General features: G+C 41.2%; 3 protein-coding genes and 1 long non-coding RNA gene across 5 annotated transcripts in view; 3 read left to right on the top strand and 1 right to left on the bottom strand.

The window, feature by feature from the left end:
- Positions 1-18,222, bottom strand: part of LOC130692633 (C-type lectin domain family 4 member F-like) — a 50,549-nt gene extending 32,327 nt beyond the window's left edge. The window contains exons 1-8 of the mRNA XM_057515767.2: positions 17,682-18,222; positions 17,473-17,609; positions 17,189-17,323; positions 16,990-17,089; positions 16,866-16,925; positions 16,708-16,787; positions 16,535-16,643; positions 16,289-16,427 (exon numbers count right to left, since the gene is read on the bottom strand). Coding sequence (XP_057371750.1) covers positions 16,289-16,427; positions 16,535-16,643; positions 16,708-16,787; positions 16,866-16,925; positions 16,990-17,089; positions 17,189-17,323; positions 17,473-17,609; positions 17,682-18,222 — 1,301 coding nt within the window. The remainder of the gene's footprint in view (positions 1-16,288; positions 16,428-16,534; positions 16,644-16,707; positions 16,788-16,865; positions 16,926-16,989; positions 17,090-17,188; positions 17,324-17,472; positions 17,610-17,681) is intronic.
- On the top strand, positions 4,748-12,414 carry LOC130692507 (transcription factor GATA-4-like). Its single transcript, XM_057515621.2, has 5 exons — positions 4,748-5,520; positions 5,747-5,923; positions 10,511-10,683; positions 11,163-11,601; positions 11,700-12,414. Exons 1-5 carry the CDS (start codon positions 4,797-4,799, stop codon positions 12,050-12,052), a joined length of 1,866 nt encoding a protein of 621 aa, XP_057371604.1. The 5' UTR covers positions 4,748-4,796; the 3' UTR covers positions 12,053-12,414.
- On the top strand, positions 13,618-15,106 carry LOC130692932 (estradiol 17-beta-dehydrogenase 8-like). Its single transcript, XM_057516026.1, has 7 exons — positions 13,618-13,752; positions 13,891-14,013; positions 14,075-14,115; positions 14,197-14,352; positions 14,455-14,636; positions 14,708-14,835; positions 14,904-15,106. Exons 1-7 carry the CDS (start codon positions 13,704-13,706, stop codon positions 14,993-14,995), a joined length of 771 nt encoding a protein of 256 aa, XP_057372009.1. The 5' UTR covers positions 13,618-13,703; the 3' UTR covers positions 14,996-15,106.
- On the top strand, positions 16,664-18,286 carry LOC130693288 (uncharacterized). Of its 2 annotated transcripts, XR_009421334.1 has the most exons (6): positions 16,665-17,099; positions 17,198-17,270; positions 17,509-17,625; positions 17,690-17,912; positions 17,974-18,068; positions 18,147-18,286. It is a non-coding gene; the product is annotated as an uncharacterized LOC130693288 (long non-coding RNA). The 2 variants fall into 2 exon arrangements; XR_009001652.2 differs by having other exon boundaries at positions 16,664-17,099; positions 17,198-17,625.
- Positions 18,287-19,067: the final 781 nt, after the last annotated feature.

Genomic DNA, 19,067 nt, shown 5'->3' with positions numbered 1-19,067 from the left:
AATGAATGATGTGTCCATCTACTATTTGGTTTTATGTAGTGATTGGTGCAGCCGTATCCAATAGGATACAAGCGGAGGAGGAGCTTGAATGCCCCGCCTAGCAGAAGAAACAACCGGGACGAAACCAGCACCAGCCCCGAGACCGATTTTGGTTCAGTGAGTCCCTCGGCGGCATCTCAAAAAGTGTGGCTTCTTGTGTTCGCTCTCGTCTTCTAAGTTGGCCGTTACGTCTCGTCCGCTGGTCCTTTTCACTCTCAATCTGCCGGACGTCTGTTTTTTTTTTTCCTTTGATCGGCAGCCGCTGAAATTACCCGACTGCATCCTCCATTCATCCATTTCCGGTAAGAAAAACTTGAAATAATTTTTTTTTATCGTGAAAAAAAAAAAAAAAAAAAGACTCGTCAGGAATTTACCTTATACGTGATTCACTCTTTGTCGCACAGCATGTATGTATGTAAGTCTAGCATGCTCATGCTGATTGCGGCTCTCACGTTTTGTGATAGCGAAACAAGTTTCCATCCATTAGGATTGAATGTTGTCGTCTTGACTATCCCTCCTCTCTATCCCGCCGGCTCATACAAAAGTTTTGATTTTTAATTCAGAAAAATTTCCTGCAGCTTAAAAAAAAAAAAAACGATTCATGTCGGCATGTGTGTGTGTGTGTGTGTGTGTGTGTGTGTATGCTGGTAGTTCATTCCGCCCGGAAGAGTGGCTGATAAAAACGGAGCGGTGCCCGTCATTAGCAATCGACCGCGCAATCAATGTATTACATACGCACGCAAATAATTGTTCTCTTCGCCGATGGCAGTTTGTGAATTAGACGTATGCGAGCTTTAATCTCTTCTCATGATTAAGATACCGGCGGTCAAGCTTTTCTTTTTCGGTTTTGCTTTTAATAGTTTAGGATTACATAGTTAACCGTTGTGCTAAATCTGCTTTGGCATGAAACACCGCCGCCCAACTCAATTTGCATTGTTTGGACTTTCCAGAAAACGGAAGGGCTCCCCGTTGACTTTGTTTTTCTTCAGATGATTGATCAGTTTGAAACGTATAAAGACAGGTTCGCCTTATTTATAATTTGGCTTCGTCAAGAAAGCCGCGTAGTCGCTGTTTATATCCTCGTAGATGAGAACAGGGAGGGGGGGGGGGAGGAGGATGATGAAGATGAGATTCCATCATCATTCAACTGTATATGGGGACGAATGGGGAGGGGTTGATGAGATGTTTATCAGGAAGATCTCTCGCCGCGACACGGAGCAACGGCATCTCAGCACTGACACTGCCGTTGCTTGACTTTTTTTTTTTTTCGGGGTGGGGAGGGGGGATGATGGGCATGGCACGTGCCGCGCGGGCCACCACGGAATGAAACCGTTTCCTCACGACCACGCCTCTTTCTGTCGCTCTCTAATCTTGACTCTTCTTTTCTCCTTTCTGCTTCTGCACTCGCTCTCTCTCTCTCTCTCTCTCTCGACTATTTTTCCGCTCGAAGAATTTTTTGAATTTTTCTATTTCTCGCTGGCAATCTTTTTCGTTTTGCAGCCTATACACAAGAAGACGCTCTTGTATACGGGGGAGCGTAGAATGCCAGCCGAGGAAAACTGTCCGGCCCCGCTACCGCTGTAAAAAAAAAAAAAACGTTGGATGTGTATATATATATATATTAGGGTCGATGGCAAGACTAATTGGACTGATTATATCAAAGTCGAAAAAGAAAAGGACGCGCAAGGCAAAGTTCAAAAAAGTTGGGAGGGCTACGAGGCGACGAAGAAGGGTGTTGGACATTGATGGCCATCTGGTGGCGACAACTCATCCGTCTTCTTCTTCTTTACTCCTAGTTTTTTTTTTTTTTTTTCCTCCCCAAAAAGTCAATCAGTGACAAGTTGAGTCAAAGTCAATCAGCCCACAAAATTCAATTTGGTTGCGGTGAAGAGAGGGGAAAAGAGAGAGAAAAAAAAAAAAAAAAAAGAAAACCCCTTCACTTTCGTTGACTTGCACCGGCCTGATTATCTAGTTGGTGGCGCATCACAGGATTAAAAGCTCTTTTCCTTGTATAGAACTCCAGCCCAATACAACCTTCGAAACCGGTAGTGTAAAAAAAAAAAAAAAAAAAAAAATAACACGGACGAAAGAAAAAAAAAATGGAGGGACAGAAAAACAAACAAAAACGAATAGAAATGTCATTCAGTCAGTGTATTAAAAAGACATTTTTTTCTTGTTTGAAGTTTTGTTCCTTGTCTCGCCTGGTGGATCAGGTGAGACTTTTCAACACCTCGTCGTCTGCCCGTGTCGGCCTGTTATTTTCAATCGTTACGCTGGCTTGATTTCGGGGGTCGCAGGCAAACATCTCATTGTCCTTTTGCCGAGAGAGACTTTGCCTATCGTCTTATGTTTTTCTTAATATTTTTGTTATCGGCCCTGGCCGCTCGCTGTGCTGGCAGAGGATCTGTACGTTTCGGTGCGAAGCAGCAGCAGCAGCAATAGAGTTTTTCGAGGCACACAGCAAGTCAGCGAAAGAGCGCAAACTAAAGAAACTCGTGCTACCATCAGATAGGATGATGATCAGTGTCAGGGCTAATGAGCTCGCGGGATAAGATTAGATCGCGCGTACAGAGAGACTCGCTGGCCTTTTTCTTTTTCTATATTGCGGCTGCCAACCTATAAATAGTGGATGTTTTTCCTGGCTGTTTTTCTGGCCGTTCTTCTTGCATAACGTTACATCCCCCTCCGCACTGCCTTCAAAAAAGCGCATCACATTTCGGAAGTATAAAAATATGACGGATATGTTATTAGATATATATATGTATATTCTTTCGCGATGATGATGACTGGAATGTCGACGACGAGCGCGGGGTCCCGGTAGCGCAGAAGGTATTGGACGAAGAGATAAGGGGGCGAAATATTTTTTGTAAGAAAACATTCCGGCCCGAATAACACATCACACAAACAAAACAGGGGACCGACGCAAACGCCTAGATGAGGGGCCTATATGCAGGGTTGAAAAGACACTTCTACCACACTGACAGTCTCTTCCTTTTTTTTTTTTTTTTTTTTCTGAATATCTTTTGTATATTTATACATGGATATAATGTTGAGAAAAAAGAGAGAGATGTCACTTGTCTAGGGACGATGATGAGTCGCGTACGCTTCCAATCCGCCCATTTTTTTTTTTTTTTTTTTTTTTTTTTTGGTTCCCCTCGCCGCTTGTCCTTACGTTCTTGTTTGGTTACTCGCTACCGCGTCACTGGTGCTGGCCTTCGAAAAATATGCCGGTCTGGAAATAATTAGAAATATTTTTTTTCAATGATGAAAATATGTTTTCGAATGCGCATACACAAAGAAAAAAAAAAAAAAAGAAAAAAAAATATGGGAAATAACAAACAGTTTACGCTGTCACTATTTCTGAGATATTCTAAACCGTAAGGGCGGCCATTATTGTCCAATAAATTGAGCGTTCTTCGGGAGCCGTGTTAAATTTTAACGGCCGTCTCGTCGTAATTCATCGCGCCATTGAATTTGAGAGTCACTCTTTAGTTCTGGCGGTGACGGTCTGCACGTCACATGTGCGCGCTCGGACCATTTCGCTCCGTTAAAGTCGGCCTACACACACAAATAGCCGTACAGATGCGGCGTGACCGAGTACCTCCGTCGGTGCGGTTAATGATGCTTTCGGGGGCGACAACAAGTTGACCCCGGGAAACAACCACGCCAGGCAACTAACTCTTTTCGATATGTTACCCTTTTTTTTTTTTATTTTGCACCCTGTTTTTCGCGCTTTTTCCGGCCTAAACAACTGGACCAATTGCTCTCCTCTTTCAAAGCAGTGCCCCCATCTGCTCTTGGCTATAGTGTTACATTCTCGTAGTTTGTAGGCCCCTCGCAAATTCCACAATCCGCCGGAGTGTCTCTTTCCGAAGCATAGGGCATCACTTCCGCTGATTTATGAACATCCTCGAGACACTAGTGTTTGTATCTTAGTAGCACATTGTTGCAAAAACAGGATTTTTTTTTTTTTTTTTTTTTTTTTTAGCGATTTGAAAAATGTAACACCCATTGTAACACTCTTATACGCATTGACGTGGCTATCGCGTATGGTTTGAGCGTGTTAACCCTAGACCGAGTTCTTTCGCGTGTGTTGTGAATCGCCGAAGGCTTTGACACTCGCGATTTGCATAAATGTACGCACAGCTAAGCGATGGAAGGAAAGGCTTTAATAGGGGCGATTTATAGTCGATTTAATTACGTAACAAGAAAACGATTGGATGAACTCGTTCTGTCGACTGACGTCAAAAGATAATGGGCTCATAACACTGCGCTATTATGCGACAACAGATTAGGCTATTTTGGGGGCCACTACTGGCCAAGCATGGAGAAGAGGGAGTTTGTCAAGCCAAAAAGGCCGCATCTTATCCCAATCGCCTGCTGTGGAATGGCGACACACGATATGATGTGATAACTTTGTCACGGCCATTTGCGAACTTTGCTGTCGTGTTTTTTTTACAAACTTTTTAATCAATATTATCGATTCGGTCTTTGTCTCGATATTTTTTTTGGGGGGGGGCGATAAAATTATCTGAGTTTCACGCAATTTGATTAAGCGGCCTTTTTCTAACTCGCACCTTACGTTCATTCAAAATTCCAATTTTTGTATCGCGTCATCACGTTTATGTCGATAGATAAGCCTGCATCTAGGCCTTAAAACTAACGTTGAAATTTTCTCTATTTCATTACATTTGTTTTGATTAGATCGTGAAAAAAAAAAAAAAATTGGATCAAACCGGGCATAGAGATCTGCAATAATGTTTCATCATCACCATCAAAATCTTCCGTCTCACCATCACGGCGGAAGCAGTGGCAGCTCCGGCAATGGCGGAGGTGGAGGAGGCGGTGGAGGAAATGTGAGTCCGTCCGCAGCCGATCAGCAACATCACAATTATTTGGCCTACATGAGTGGCCGGGCGGCGGCGGCCGCTGCAGCCGTTGCCGTCGCAGCCGCCGGATCGAGCGGAGGCCTGGCAAATTCTGGCTCGTCCGGCTCATCAGCTGGAGCTTCTTCCAGTATGTTGACAGCGGCTGCCTCTGGATCTAGTGGCAGCAGTAGCACCGGTAGCCCTTCCGGCGGAGGTGTTCATCTGAACGGACACAATTCGGGTGGATGGGTATCATCTGATCATATTGGCAGTCCAGGAGGTTCCATGTTTCATCCGTCAGCTTCGGCCTACAATCCATCCGTCATGCCCGGAAGATTGGCTTTCTCGTCTTCCGGTTCGACGTCTGCCGCCATCACCAGCTCGTCCTCTTCCGGCGGCATTTGTTCCTCTTCATCGCCGTCCAACGCCGGAATGATTAGTTCGCGTGATTATAACAATAGCAGTGCAGGCGCTGGTGGAGCAACTGGAAGTTCGTCCTCAACGTCGACTGCCGTCGCAGTTTCAGCCGCATCTTCCATCCATTCGGCCGCCTACTCCACCATGTCGATGGCTCTTCCGGCGGCCGCAGCCGCCGCTCTAAGTTCCACTGCAGGTATAAATTTGACAGCTCATAGGCTAAGCGAATGATAGGCCTGCAAAAATGTGCATTGTATTCTAGATGTTATTATTCACATTAGGATTACGTAGTTTGTTTTTAGAAAAAAAAAAAAAAGAATATGACAAGTATAAATAGTTAACTGCTAGTTCTTGTCTTACTCATCTGAATTGCTTAAGAAAACTGGATTTTTTTGTGGTTTAAAAAAAAAAAAAATTGACAGCTTCGAGTGGTTTTGGCGCCTATTCCGCCTACCATCACCATCACCACGCAGCAGCAGCGGCTGCCGCCGCCGCAGCCGCCGCCGCCGCCAACCTGTCGCCCTGGACTCGAGGAGCCTATCACCATCCGCACGACGGGTCGTTTCACCATCAGAGCTTCCAACATCACTCCTCATACGGTAAGAAACAAACGCACTAGCAATCACTGTCACTTGTTTGTATTATTTAGTATTTAGCACTCTAATGCGCACTTTAGAAAACCCTCTATCGAATAATAGTTGTGTATAGTCGTTAAAAACGAAATGCTGCGGATCAGGCAACTGCGTAACAAAGTGGGACAGCTTGAAATCCATTTTCGTCCATAAATGGCTGTAAAAGAGAGATTCTCGGGTTTGGCGGCCCCCCCCCCCTTCCCATAGTCTCGTGACTGGTCGGTGTTAATTGTTATCTTATGGGCCGTTACGGATGTATAATGGAGACAGTGGGAAGACACAAAGGAGACGCAAAGCTTGATATTATAATAGCCGGCCAGTTTATAGTATTTTCTTTGCAAGAGACAAACGATAGCCAATGCCGCCGAGATGATGCCGCTTGCGCGTATATAGCCCAAAGGGGGGAATCTGGGGATAATTTGAATACTCCAATAAAAAAAAAAATACATAAAAATTGAAAAAAAAATATATATATATATATATATATTTATATATTATTTTTTTCTGATTTGGCGCCACGTCTGTGTCTGTAATACCAGTTTTTTTTTCTTCTCTGCGTGCAACATATGATGACGATAATTCATTCTGAATTTTGATGATGATGGCGGATATACTGCGCCGTGTATTTCTCAAGCGGTGAAAGGTGCGGACTTGACAAAGCGCAGGAACCGGTCTCCTTTTTTTTTTCTTTTTTTCCATTGAGTCATTTTTTGATGGAGACACAGAAAATGTGTACACAATTCCAGAAAAATTCGCCATGTCGGTAAAGTGGACACGTCGAGTTTGACCATGTCCGACAGGACCAGCTCCGTATATGTCAAGCCAAACTCGGATAAACTGGGCGCAGAAAATTTTTTGTTCAAAAAAGAGACTGATGGGAAGCTGAGAATAAAATAAAACAAAAACAGCAAAGAAAAAAAAAAAAAAGAGAAAGAGAAGAAAATGATCCCGTGGTAATATATTATTATGGCAACAAACCAGCAAGGAGGGGGTGGGAGGGAAAAGGAAGGAAGGATATAATCGACGACGGCGCGGTTGAGAGATGCTATTATATCCGAGATAGCCATCGCCTACTTAGCTGACGAACAGCGAAACAATCTTATCGCCTCAAAGTGATCGTCCCGCCGCGACGACCGACCTGAACCGACCGCGCGACAAAGAAGACAAAACCCAAAAACTTTAAAATCAAGAAAAATCCTTTTTTTTTTTCTTTTTCTCGTTGGGTCGTGTGGGTTTTTTTTCTCTTTTTGTGTGTGTCACCCTCTTCAAAAAAAAAAAAAAAAAAAAAAAAAAAACAAAAAGGCGGTCAAACCGGAACCATTATACCATCTATTAAAAAAAGTTTAGAAGACAGCTCTAACCATCCCCCCTCCCCCTCCCGACTTACCAAAAAAAGAAGAGAAAGAAGAAAAATAGAATACCTGGAACATCAAATGCCGTTATGAAGTTCCGTTTTTAAGTGAGGCCGATTATCGCGTTTGAAAAAAAAAAAAAACTAATCTCATTAGTCATCGGGTACGAATAAGAAATTAGCCGGATCCCATCTATAAAAAAAAAAAATCGACAGCCAATCAGAACTAAAACGCAAACTTCATTTCGTTTTTATTTAAATAAAAAAAAAAAAAAAAAAAGAGTTTCATCACTTGGTAAATTTCTTATTGTATCGTCTGCGCGTTATTGCGACGAGGAGCGGCATAGGGCACTTGAGAGCGCCAGTCTATTTTGTTATGACATAACCTAACCTATATACGTACACCGAACCTCGTGCATTCTTCTTGCAAGTTCAATGGAAGCAGATGCGAGGTCGGAAACTGGGAAAAAAGCTAAATTTCCAAATAATGAAAAAAGAGGGTATAGAGTAAACACACGCAAAGTTCTTCTTTTTTTGTCTGTTGTTGTTGTTCCTCCTCTTAGGAAAAAGAAAAAAAAAAAAAAAAAAAAAAAAAAAGAGAAATTATAAGAAAGAACGGAGAATAAAGAGCACCTCTCCACTTTTGCCCATGTGAAAGCTGGCAGCCAGTTCAGGGGCCCCGGCACTTGACCGTGATGAAGCGGGACCGGTCTACGGCTGGCGACGCCGCCGCCACCACCACCGCCGCCGCCGCCAAATGTCTGGTGTGTGTTGCACTAGTCAGGAGTGTATAGCAGTGCATACAAGAAGAAGAAGAAGAAGAAGAAAACCTCTTTTTTTTTTTCTTTCCCCTTTGCCATCTCGTTTTCACTCTTCTGCTCCATCTCCCAGCATATATATTATGCAAGACAAATTCCTCTTCTCTGTCTCTCTCTCTCTCTCTCTCTCATGTTGTAGCGGTCGCGTTGGGGGGAAAAGTGCTGTTCGCTGCTGTTCTTGCGCTCTATTTGGCTCTTTAAAAAGCTGGAAAACGCCAAAGCTGTTGAGCTTCTTGAAACAGGCCAAAAAAGAAAGAAAGAAAGAAAAAAAAAAGACTTATTATAAGAAGAAAAAAAAAAAAAACGAAGCGCTTGATGGCCAGATCACGCAATATAAAGCAGCAGCAGCCATATTCTGGTTCTCTGTTTCATGTCTCTTTCCACGCTGTTATAGTTTTTTTTTGTTTTTTTTTTTTTGTTTGTTTTTTTTTACGTCTTCGTATTGAACACTTTGGAAACGCTTATTTCTTGCATCCACTGCAAGATCGATTGATGGGGCTATTTGGAATCAAATATTTCTATTAGCAGTTGATGGGTGTCGTTGGCTCATTGATTAGCTAATCGGAGAATTTTTTTTATCCTGCCATCAACATGTTTCGTTGGGTTACGCACGTCGGGACCTGTTACTCTTTAGCACGTTAGGCCCTCGAATGGTGGAAAGAAAAAACGAGTTGTGTTGAGACGTAATGCGTAAGCATACCAACATGTCTAATAAGAAAAGCCCATTTTCAAACTTGCAACGCTTTAGCAAGCGGGATCCTGGCACATTAGCGTATACTGTGGGAAAATTCTGGTGGACGATAATCGTCCTGGACGGTTGACAATCATCTAGCAATTAACCTTTTTTTTTTTTTTTTTTTTATGTATGTGTGTGGGTGATTGACTTTCCATTTATTTCTAGAGGTCTGACTGCCGTGCAATCATTCCCACTCTGAGTGTGTATCTCTCTCCGTGTGTGTGTGTAGCCTATAAGAGAAATCAATCAATGAGAGAGGGGTCGATTTGTCAGCTGATGGGAGCGAGAGACGAAAAGCAAACAAAATGGGAAAAGCAAAAAAGGAGACTGAAAACCCACAAAAAAAAAAAACAACAAACAAAAGGAATTAAAAAAAAAAAAAAAAAAAAACATAAGAAAAACAACTATGCTGTGAGAGCTTTATATACGGGAGACAATGTTGTCGATGAAAGCATTGGAGCCAGTGCGACTAGAAAGACAAAAAAACTCCATGGCAGAACATATAGACGAAAAGAGAGAAAGAGGTTCAGCAGCTTGTTGTTTTTCTTCTATTCTTTTTCGTTATGTTTTTTCTTTTTTTTTCTTTCTTTCTTTTTTTTTTTTTTGTGCGTCCTCTTGTCTCTTGCTGTCCTTCTCTATGGCTGATGGATGGAGGGCTGTCCGGCAGCGGATGGTTATCTCTCGTTTCCACCTGAGTGTGTGTGTGTGTTGGTGGTGTAGCACAAAACGCACACAGACAAAAGTCCTCCGTCGCCACACGTTTCACCTTATAGGCTGATACTCACCTTCTGTCCTCTTCTTTCTTTTTTCTTATTTTATTCTGCTTTTAATTTCAGTATCTTTCGATTGTTTTTCCGTTTCTTTTAAAAAACAATTTCCAATCGCCATGAAGGAAGAAAAGGGGAGAAAAAGAAACCGACTGTTTTTCGGCGTGATTATGCCAACCGATTCCCCAATATGCTAGGGGTTTTTATGACTGCGTCTATAGTATGTAGTAGTAGCAGTATAAGTGGTAGCATCTAATCTCATCTATAAGATATTTAAAGCCGTACGATTGAAATGAAATGGCTTATTTGATTGCGTGTTTTCTGCTTCGCGCCGGCATAGCCAAGGTAACCAGCCGAACAGTGGTCCTCTTTTCCACTAAAGTAATACTTAACGAGACTTAAACGATGGCGTTTTTTGTTTTTTTTTTCATTTTCTTTTTCCCCGAAAGAGGGGGGAGGTTTGTAGACTACTAGGCCTACAAGTATCCAGACTTTTGCTTACCGTCTTTTTTTTTTTTGGTATAGAAATAAATGACATTCTTCCTCCCCCCTCCGCTCTTCTATAGCCCTCATTACGTCTTTGCCAAAGTATGATGGGCTCGTTTCCGCCCATGACCTCATAGATGAACGGAATGAAAAAAAACAAGTTCGCTTCTTCCTCCCCCTTCCAAAAAAAAAAAAAAAAAAAAAAGAAGTTGCATTTAACTGGCTAGCCGTAGATCACCAATCACGTGACGGGCGTATAAGTAGAACAGAGCCAAATAAGTTACGCATTTTCGTAACGTAAATTTCTTACTTAGGCCAGGCGAGAGACGTGAGTTTCGTGAATTTGTTTATATTGCTAAAATATTTATTGTTTTTTTTTTGTTTGTTTTTTTACAGTGGAAGATGCTTCGAGTTATTTGGAAGGCAGAGAATGCGTCAACTGCGGCTCCATTTCAACGCCTCTTTGGCGTCGCGACGGCACTGGCCATTATTTGTGCAATGCTTGTGGTCTTTACCACAAGATGAACAACGGAATCAATCGCCCTCTGCTGAAGCCTCCTCGCCGACTGGTGAGTTTCGTCTTTTTTTTTTGTTTGTTTGTTTTGTTTTCCAATATACTCTAAACCTATAATACGTACACGATTTTTGCATTTACGTGAAAATCTGTCATGCGGGCACGGCTAGAGGGCTCTTTTCAGTCTTAAAAGGCTTTTTTATTTTTATTACGCCATCACAGCGTTTAATAAGTTCGCGGGGGGGGGGGATTCAAGGACTTCACTTATAATTTCAGAGCAACGTTCCATGGCATCATAGCCAATATCCATTCGTTATTTGCAACCACAGGGAACGCGATGACCATTTCAGTTTTTCTTTAATTATTCAATGGGTGGATTTCTTCAGGACGAGATAACGTCATGTCAATCTTAAATATTTCGACAAACGTTATTTCGAGGATTGCGTGCGTCTTACACTTGAAACGATAACGAGGCTAAACTGGTTGTCTTGTTTTGTTTTTTCCCTTCCGTCCCTTCCGTCATAACTTTTGCAGAGTGCGACCAGACGATTGGGTCTCTGCTGCACGAATTGTGGTACCACCACTACGACTTTATGGCGCCGAAATGCGGAGGGAGAGCCGGTTTGCAATGCTTGTGGATTGTATCATAAACTGCACGGCGTTAACCGGCCGCTAGCCATGCGGAAAGATGGTATTCAGACGCGCAAGCGCAAACCCAAGAGCAACTCGGCGGCGGCGGCAGCGGCGGCGGCTGTAGCGGCAGCGGCGGCAGCCAATCACACAAATTCGGTAGCTGCAGGAGCGGCTTCAATGGACCATCAGCACTCCAGTAGCATTGGCGTTGGCATCGGTTCACATCATCACCACCATCCCCATCAGCACAACGGTTCCTCGTCGTCTTCAAATCATCTGATCGGCGGCATCAAAATCGACCGGATGCAATCGGACTTGCATTCGAAATCAACAGAGCGAGGTACAATTCAGAGAATTTTATTTTTGTATTTTGTGTCTTTTAATGGCTTGTTCGGCTAATGTATTCAACCCCTTTTTTGGTGTGCCGTGTCAATGCAGATTTACTGTCCTCTTCGATGAACCATTCTGATGCCGGCCAACAGCAGCAACAACAACAGCAGGTCCGGCTTCATCACAGTCACGGACCTATGAGTCACCATCAACATCATCAGCACCACTATTTTGGGGCGGCAAAGAGCTTGAATTTCCCGTCTGTCCACCATCCGCATCAGCCAGCGGGAGCGGGACTGACTGTCCAGCATCCGCATCACGCGTTTGTTTCGTCGCCGCATCACCAGACTTACATCAAGCAAGAAGCTAGCACCAATCATCTCAATGCTTTTTATGACAACTTTGTCAGCATGACGGGCGGTTCGGGTCCACATCAAACGCTGACAACCAAATTGGCTTAATCAATGTGCAATGAAGCCTCTAATAACAAGCTGGCGAAGATATCAAGAACGTTGCCGGTTCTGGTGAATAGTTTTCGGTTTTTTCCTTTCATTTTGTTCTCGTGTTAGTGCATTTAAATAATAATAGTAACAACAACAGAAAATGATTTTGTTTTACCTTTTAGAAAAATTTATTCAAAATTGATTAGTCTCTAGCGATGAAATTGTGACTACTGGGGGAAACGGGAAGGCGTTTTGTTTATAGTAACTGGTTGCGTCACGTCGTGTTCTTGTATTTCAAATTTTTGTACGGTTATTACATTATCTTTATGGCGACCGGCAAACTTTGAAAATCATTCAAACGTACAGTTTACATATATAGAGAACAATTTGTTTGGTTGTTTAAAAAAAAAAATTTTATTGAATACTGTGACTTCTTGGGTGCTGTTGAAACATGGCGACGAAAACAAAGTGCTACTATCATTGTTCTCATATTCGATGTTATCAATAAATCTGCCAAAAATCTAATGACATCTTTTGTTTTGTTTTTTTCCGCAAAACAGTTTCTGCGATTTTTGTGAAAATAGTTTGAGTTTTAAAAAGCTAAGGGATGGAACCCGTGTTGTTGTAGTTAGCAATATCCGTTTAAAGAAAAAAAAAAGGCTAATTTATTAGCATGTGAGTTATGTGGATTCAATTGGCTTAGGACGAGAACGACCAATCCTTTTTTGAAAGTTTAAGCTTTGGCTTTTTCCCGGTTCTATGTTCTCTCCCAAAAACATGGCTTGCCTTTCTGTGGGGTTGTTCAAGTTTGGCAGTGGCAAACATAAGTGGCGTCGAGAAATCGCGGGTTGAAGGTTGTTTGAAATTCCTGCAACACAGTTACAATGATTCATGTAGCTCGTGGTGAGTACCTGGTTCATTGATGTTTCGTTATTCTCGATACGCAATACAACTGCGTTTCTATCAATGCCAAGCGCATCCTTCCATCAGTTTACACGAAATCATTGGCTTCGTCACGGCTGGCAACACAAGTGCCAGCACGTCAACGACAGTGTACAAAAAGCAGCGAAGCAACTTGTTTTCGACAGCACTTCCCGCGGATGCTAAAAGCAGTACTTTCTTGTACTTAGTGAATAATGTTATGCGGTGTTGCTGGACGTAATCTTACTGATAGGCGAACAAAATCATACTGAGAAGATGTGCGCTATGTAGGTGGTGTTCTTCTACGAACAACTGTCGAAAACAACACTAGATCAGAGTTTTCAAAAAATCGTTATTGATGAAAAACAATTCGTTTTCCATAAAGCTTTTCGCAAAGCTAATGGATGCTTCTTTTTTTTATTTTATATGGTGCGGTATTATGTCATTGTCTGTAAGCATACGCAAGAAAGGTAAAGTTCTTAGATTTTTGCAAGGCTTCTCAGCATTGCGTCTTCGGTCAAATGGCAAAAGATATCAGTTCATGCAATGTTCGCGGCAGTGGACTTTAACAAGAAAAAGTAATAATAATAAAAAATTTATTGTTTTAATCTTTAGCCAGCAGGTGGCGTTGGCCTCCGAAAACAAATGTTTCCCCCCTGAACACTTACCCTACGGCTTTCCAGGTTCGGCAAAGTGCAACTAATTTTATCTCCTTGTTATTTGTGTTAGTATATCTTAATCTATCATCATGGCCTCTCCAATTGGATTGCTGTCAGGCAGGCTTGCCCTTGTTACTGGTAATAATCTGATAATTCGCATTACTGATCTAGCATATTCAATTTCAACCTTTGGCCCACTTTTCTGAAAAGCCTATCATACCTATCACATACATTTGTAGAAATCAATTGATTTGCCATTTTGTGTCTCGTGTGTAGGTGGTGGAAGTGGTATTGGAAGAGCTGTATGCCATGTTTTAGCCAGAGAAGGAGCCAGAGTGGTTGTTACAGACCTAAACTCAATAGCTGCGGAGGAAACCAAGAAGCATCTTGATGATATAGGTAATTCTGCACTATTTATTTGTGTTTCTTTTAATTTTTTTTTACAGTTATGATCTTCCAGGAGGTAGATATGAACACTTGGCCCTACCTGTGGATGTCTCGGTAGCATTTCTACTAAGATATTCTTTCCCCGTTTTAATACTAATGGCTTCTTATTGCACTGAATTTTCATCTTTTGAGTAGGTAGGCAGATCAGTCCAGTCACTTATTGTAGATATCAGAGGAAAGTTCAATGCTGCACCTTCCATAGTTGTTAATTCAGCTGGAATCACAAGGGATAACTTCTTACTTAAAATGGATGAAAACAGCTGGAATGCTGTGATGAATGTCAACCTTAAGGTATGGTATTGGTTTATCTGGTTACTACACTGAAACTTACAGCAAATTATAAAACAGGCTTTAGATATACATCTACCATTTATTGTGTACCTTTCATCGTAGGGTACATTTCTGGTCACACAAGCTGCATCAGCTGCCATGTTAGATGATAAACTTCCAAAAAGCAGTATCATCAACATTGCCTCGATTATTGGCAAAACAGGAAATGTCGGCCAGTGCAACTATGCTGCTAGCAAAGCAGGGGTTGAAGCTTTTACGAGATCTGTATCCAAAGAATTGGCAAAGTTAGTAGATTGCTATGAATGTTATGTAAAATATTTCGAAATCATATCACTCTTTTTTCTCCCATTACCAGGTACAACATAAGATGTAACGCCGTTTTACCTGGTTTCATTGAAACGCCAATGGTACAATCTGTCCCTGATAAAGTCAAAGAAAAGTTTAAAGCTTTGATTCCGTTCGGACGTATGGGCCTACCTGAAGGTTATATAATAAAAAAAAGAAAGTAAGTATTCCTTGGATGAATCAAGACGTTATTCTTCTTTTTTCAGAGGTAGCAGAAGTGGTACTTTTCTTGGCTTCGGATAGAAGTAGCTACGTGACCGGTAATTGCATCGAAGTATCTGGAGGATTAGCAACATAAGGAAAGAAGCTTACCCTGGCCCTCAGTTTTGATTTACAGAAATTCTAGTTTTATTGTTACTGCCTCAGATACAACTAAGGAGTACATAGTCGATTGTTCTATGCTCCATAATTTTCAAATCTTTTCCGTTTGTTCAAACTGTGGTAGGATCCTTGCAACATCGACTGCTCAACGCCAGTTCCTTCGTTTATGTAGGAACTCGGAAATGGCCCAAACCCAATGGTGATTACATTTTTGTTCAATCAGAAATTGAACTACCTATTAGATTTGCACCAGGACGACGACAGTTCGCTAACCAAACTTTCAAATCCTCTTGTGAAACAAGATGTCCTGGTTATTAAATATCGCAGGTTAAGAGCTCACCAGGTGTACGTCCTCTAAAGTAGGTCGTTTTCTTACAATTTTAAAGAAATGTTCCAAAACAGGTAATAGGGTTTATTTGTTCACAATATCTTTTTATGTTGATAGTTTTAGATCGCGTCTTAGTAAAGATTTCCCCCGATAAATACTAGGTCAAGGCAAGAAAGGCGATGCAAGGCTAACATTCAAGTTGCACTTCTATTTGCAGTTGGTCTGCTTCCCTTCCTGTCCGCTGAATGCTTGCACGGTGTTTTAATGACGTTTTGTTTAAAGGCAGCCAAGCTCTAACTATTCAAGAAGATGCACGGATGCCAAGCTTTCTTGTAATTCCTGCATTTGTGTTAAAAGGTTATTGGTAGAATCCTAGTGGTATTTATTAAGCAACGCAAACTAACCTACTCATTTTAAAAAACTCGTAAAACCTATTATTGCAGATTGATTAACGTGGATAGCATTAGGAACTCAAGATCCATTCCCCAAGTTTTGAGATAAAGGCCAAACAGATCGTGGACAACCGTCCCAATAGTTCCAGCGTAAGGTATTAGCGAAGAATTCCATCAAGAATGAGCGACGGCAATATTTGCGATCAGGTTGCTGTCAAAACCCTATCGTTTTGCTTGGGGTGTCTTTCACGTTTATCGCAACTATGGCGCACTCCAAAAAGCAGAAGCAACGACAGGCTGTCGCTTCATATTCAAAGAGTATTTATTTCATTTTAAACAAATTTTGATTGAGCATATTTAGCCAGTAATTGCCACCTTCCACAATAACCCGAAAACAAAGCAGAATACGCAAAATAACAACATTGTTAAGCGATGTTAAACTAAGTGTTCCAGCACATTTGAATGGATCTACCATTCGCAAATGAAATACTGAGATAAATTGCACATCCAGTCTCCCCATTTGAAATCATCTCGGCTGTGCAGGTATAGACAGTTTTCTTTTTTCCCACCATCTGGCTGGTTGTTCCTCCAGTTTGTGACGGTCACATTTTCTAGCGTCGAAGTCCAAACCCATTGACCTTCAATAGCTTCATCGCTTCCTGATGTCCAGTAAAAATCTTTTGGCAACCCTATGAAGAAGGCCAAATTTAAGTACTATTCTTTTCCAAAAAGAATTTTTTGTTTCACAATGGTAAGAGATCAGCCGCAACAGATTGCTCTTTTTTTCTTCTTTTACCTGAATTTTTAATGTAGTTATTAATGAAATCAGTTTCGTTCTGCGTTTCAAGGCTCAACAAGTACATGTCATTTTTTCGACAAAATTCTTGCGCGGATGTCCAATTTTTCTGCGAAAATTTAAAAGAAAACACTTCAAAACAGATAAGTACGAAGTGAACCAAGAGATATTACTTGTAACTTGGAAAAACAGTAGCAAGAATTGCCAACTTCGGCGCAAGGGACCCGTTCATCTAAGTGTTCTGGGCAGTATTCTAAATTTTTAAGTCGAATCAAAAGTTGTAACCCAGCTGGCAGGAGAAACAGGCCGGATTTTTAATGAATCTATGTACCTACGTCTTCCGTGTTATTGCGCTCGGCTAAAGCAGTCTTGGAAACTGCAAGTTCCGACACTAAAAATCAACCAACAGGTATTATGAAAATAAGGAAAAGTTGCATAATTTTACGAATCCCTACCGCGGCTTGAAAGCAATTCAAAATTCTCGCTTGTTGCCTTAGCGGTCTCTTGCATTAACGCGATTGCCGCAGTGAGATTTTCATATTCTTTAGAAAACGTCTACGAATATGTGAGTATGAGATAAAAATTCAAATTTTCATCATTATTTCCCTGCGTCTTATATCTACTGTATGTAAATGACAATTGTACTTCTCTTACCTTGCTTAGCTTTTCAAGGTTCTCAAGCCGCAAAAGAACTTGGTGGACATCTGGATTACCTGCCCCGGTATCAGCGCTTGAGGTCGTATTGCTATTTGTCTCATCCTTCTTTATCGCGTTTGTACAGTCGACTCGCTTGTGTTGTTCATGTTGCCCAAAGCAAAGTGAATAATTATGACAATTAACAAGGAAAAGTAAAAACATTAACATCACATTAAGAAATTAAAATTGGGAGGTCGTAGTTTGCTACTACTCATTTCTGTGGCCTATCGTATAGGCATTACCTGTAAATTCGTAAAACTGTCTTCAACCGTTTTAAGTTTTTCAAACAGATAATTCAACGGAATTAGCTGACTTCGCAACCAGCGTTTCTCGTCCTCGTAATCCCGTAAGAAAGATCTTTGGTCAAATTGTTGAGAATCTGTTATCAATCACAAGTCATCAATTGTTTTTAACATGCTGTGAAAATGTGAATATTCTAAATTCTATTCACCATTGCAGGTGCACGAATTTAAGGAAACATTTTTGTTGACAGTTATTGTTGTGACATTTTCACACTTGAAAGCTTCTATTTCGAAATGTGTAGCTCGATTGGTATCTGTTTCGTTTTTTAAACTAACGCTTTTATCCCCGTCTACTGACGTCATTGCGTTGTCTTTCAACTCAGATCCGGACGTTGAGTTTTCACGAGACAAGGCAACTTCCATAGTTGCATTGAGTTTAGGTATTTGAACATTTTGTGAACTGTTGCTGTCTGCCTTGATTTTTAAATCATCTCCGAAAAGCTCAAGAAAACTTTCAACGTTCTTTATGAAATTTTTGCGGTCTTCCTGCACCTGAGAAGTCGTCTTTAGTCGTTTCCATGCAGTGGATATTAGAGGTAAATCATTCCAATGCTTTAACATGACAAACATATCACTGTGCTCTTGAATCCACACCAATAATTTTTCTTTTTCAGTTGCCGATGTAGTGCAGGAAAGTAAACTAAAAATGAATAGTGCGACGGATGTCCATCTACGTAATTCACTACCCATGGTAAAACTGGTCGCCTAGGCAATGCAAGGCAATATTGTTATCCCGGAAAAGGACGATAATATGCGCCCGTCGATTTAAAACCCAGACGCACTGCAACTGACTTTGCTCCAAGCAAGTACAACGCACAACTGGCTACGGAATGGGGGATGGAATTCATGCAACAGGTCGTTCAACCTCTTCTCTCCATTATTTTTTTTTTTTTTTAACAATCGGTAAAAAAAGGGTAAAGGAAACGAGTGAGTGCCAGCGGCTAACGGTGTGTTGTTTGATATCTTGAACAGAGCGGACCGTTAGAATTTAATAATTTATATGTAGGAATGTGTTAATTTTAGAGGGATGCAGAGGTGATCCATGCCTTCGAGGGTGAGCTGTCCATTGCGTTTTTTAATTGAACTTTGTTTTGCGTGACCTGAAAAGAGGAGTATTTCTTTTCGTCAAATCAAACCCCATATTTTACGTTATGATAACCTACCTTTCTTATTGAATAGAACAAGTCCCTAAACTTCCAGATCGCATAACTAGCTTGAAAGTTCGACTAAGATGACAAATTTTAATCTTTTAACTTCTCTGCTTTTAGAAGGGAGATATCTAAAGGTCTAAAATAGGAAGCTCATAGTCGCTTCTGTTCATCAACCTAGCGGTATAGGTTTCATTATTGTCTTTCAATTCTCAATCGAAATCATGCATAGCTTGCTATATTCTTATTTTAGCGGAAATTTACTTAAGCTCGACTATAGCCCAGCTTTTTGTACAAAAACCTCTGATTTAAGATTAATACAATTTTTTATATTTGTTCAAGTAACAGCTATACTCAAAAGGAAACCCTGGTTTCAGGAAAGGCATT

This window comes from Daphnia carinata, chromosome 1 (genome assembly GCF_022539665.2).
Source record: "Daphnia carinata strain CSIRO-1 chromosome 1, CSIRO_AGI_Dcar_HiC_V3, whole genome shotgun sequence".
In the NCBI taxonomy this organism is placed as follows: Eukaryota; Metazoa; Arthropoda; class Branchiopoda; order Diplostraca; family Daphniidae; genus Daphnia; species Daphnia carinata.
The sequence above is the reverse complement of the archived record's forward strand: the minus strand, read 5'-3'. Positions and strand labels throughout refer to the sequence as shown.

Excerpts from the sequence above, each read along its gene's own strand:
- LOC130692507 (XM_057515621.2), top strand. The coding sequence starts at position 4,797 with ATGTTTCATCATCACCATCAAAATCTTCCGTCTCACCATCACGGCGGA. Across the intron at positions 5,521-5,746 it reads CGCTCTAAGTTCCACTGCAG|CTTCGAGTGGTTTTGGCGCC; the intron begins GTATAAATTTGA and ends AAAAATTGACAG. Across the intron at positions 11,602-11,699 it reads TTCGAAATCAACAGAGCGAG|ATTTACTGTCCTCTTCGATG; the intron begins GTACAATTCAGA and ends GTGTCAATGCAG.
- LOC130692932 (XM_057516026.1), top strand. The coding sequence starts at position 13,704 with ATGGCCTCTCCAATTGGATTGCTGTCAGGCAGGCTTGCCCTTGTTACT. Across the intron at positions 14,014-14,074 it reads GAAGCATCTTGATGATATAG|GAGGTAGATATGAACACTTG; the intron begins GTAATTCTGCAC and ends ATGATCTTCCAG. Across the intron at positions 14,116-14,196 it reads CCCTACCTGTGGATGTCTCG|GTAGGCAGATCAGTCCAGTC; the intron begins GTAGCATTTCTA and ends TCTTTTGAGTAG.